Raw genomic sequence first — 1,199 nt, forward strand, 5'->3', positions numbered from 1 at the left:
CCCCCACGCCGTCGTCCACATGGGGGGCGGGGAGACCCCCACGCTGCACGCCGGTGAGTCTGGGGGCTGCGGGGGGCGGGGTGGGGGTCCCGCGGGCCTGGGCGGGGTCTCAGGGTCCCTCTGCCCCCCCCAGGCTCCGCCCCCCGCAAGCCCCTCGGGGGTCGCGAGGTGTGGAGCCCCCCTGGCCGTGACAAAGAGGACAAAGAGGACAAATACCGGCGGCGGCCGCTGGCCTGGCTGCCCCCCCGGCTCAGGTGGGGCTGGGGGCGCGCTGGGGTCCTGCTGGGGGGGTCACGGGGTCCCACAGGGGGTCCCGCTGGGGATCACTTGGGGTCACACAGGGGGAGTCACAGGATCTTTCTGGGGGTCACTTTGGGGGTGTCACGGGGTCCCTTTTGGGGTCCCTTTGGGGGGTCCCTCTGGGGGTCCCTGAGGTCCTTTGGGGGTCCCTTTGGAGGTGTCAGGGGGTCCCTTTGGGGACCTTGAGGCACCTTTGGGGTCCCTTTGGGGGTCCTTTTAGGGGGGTCCCCAGGGTCCTTTGGGGTCCCTTTGGGTCCCTCTGGGGGTCCTTTTGGGGGTCCCTCTGGGCATTCCCAGGGTCCTTTGGGGTCCCTTTTGGTCCCTCTGGGGGTCCCGCTCTCTGACCCCTCCCCCACAGGTGCCGCGTGCGCGGGGTCCCGCGGCGCCCCCTGCTGGCGCTGTGCCTGGGCGGGGGCGTGGCCTTCGCGCTGCTCCTACTCCTATTGGCCAGCCTGGCCAGGGGCGGGGCCGACTCCGACCCTGCCCTCGAGCCGCTCAACAACCCCCACGTGCGGGTGGGGCACTGACCACGCCCCCTCCGGGGGCGGGACCACGGTGGGTGTGGCTAATAAAGGGGGCGCTCCCTTGTGGAGAGGGAGGCAGAATGTCCGTGTGGTTCTTGGGGGACACCAGTGCCCCCCCAGTGCCCCCCCGTCCCTCCCACTTCCCAGCATGCTCAGCACACACTCGTTCTTTGCCCCAAACTGGGGGTCCCAGACGTTTCTTTGGGGGGTCCTGGGGCTTGTTTGGGGGGGGTCCCTTGGGGAAATTAAAAAAAATTTTGGGGTCCCAGGTAGGGAGAGCGCCGTCCCAGGGGGTGTTTGGGGGATCCCAGGAGGGTTTTGGGGGTCCCAGTGGAATTTGGGGGGTGCTGGGGGGGTTTTGGGGGTCCCCCCCCT

At 69.6% G+C, this 1,199-nt stretch overlaps 1 protein-coding gene across 1 annotated transcript; it reads left to right on the plus strand.

Moving 5' to 3' along the window:
- The first annotated feature begins 6 nt into the window (after positions 1–6).
- ZFPL1 (zinc finger protein like 1) lies at positions 7–898 on the plus strand. The gene is made up of 3 exons (XM_041474531.1): positions 7–53; positions 134–254; positions 659–898. The coding sequence occupies exons 1-3, from the start codon at positions 20–22 to the stop codon at positions 825–827; spliced, it is 324 nt and encodes a 107-aa protein (XP_041330465.1). The 5' UTR covers positions 7–19; the 3' UTR covers positions 828–898.
- The last annotated feature ends 301 nt before the right edge of the window (positions 899–1,199 follow it).

The sequence above is a fragment of the Pyrgilauda ruficollis genome, unplaced genomic scaffold (assembly GCF_017590135.1).
Source record: "Pyrgilauda ruficollis isolate IOZ18807 unplaced genomic scaffold, ASM1759013v1 scaffold3277, whole genome shotgun sequence".
In the NCBI taxonomy this organism is placed as follows: domain Eukaryota; kingdom Metazoa; phylum Chordata; class Aves; order Passeriformes; family Passeridae; genus Pyrgilauda; species Pyrgilauda ruficollis.

Bases quoted from the DNA above. Each gene is read 5' to 3' on its own strand.
- ZFPL1 (XM_041474531.1), top strand. From the start codon at position 20: ATGGGGGGCGGGGAGACCCCCACGCTGCACGCCG. The intron at 54-133 runs GTGAGTCTGGGG...TGCCCCCCCCAG, and splicing joins GACCCCCACGCTGCACGCCG to GCTCCGCCCCCCGCAAGCCC. The intron at 255-658 runs GTGGGGCTGGGG...CCTCCCCCACAG, and splicing joins TGGCTGCCCCCCCGGCTCAG to GTGCCGCGTGCGCGGGGTCC.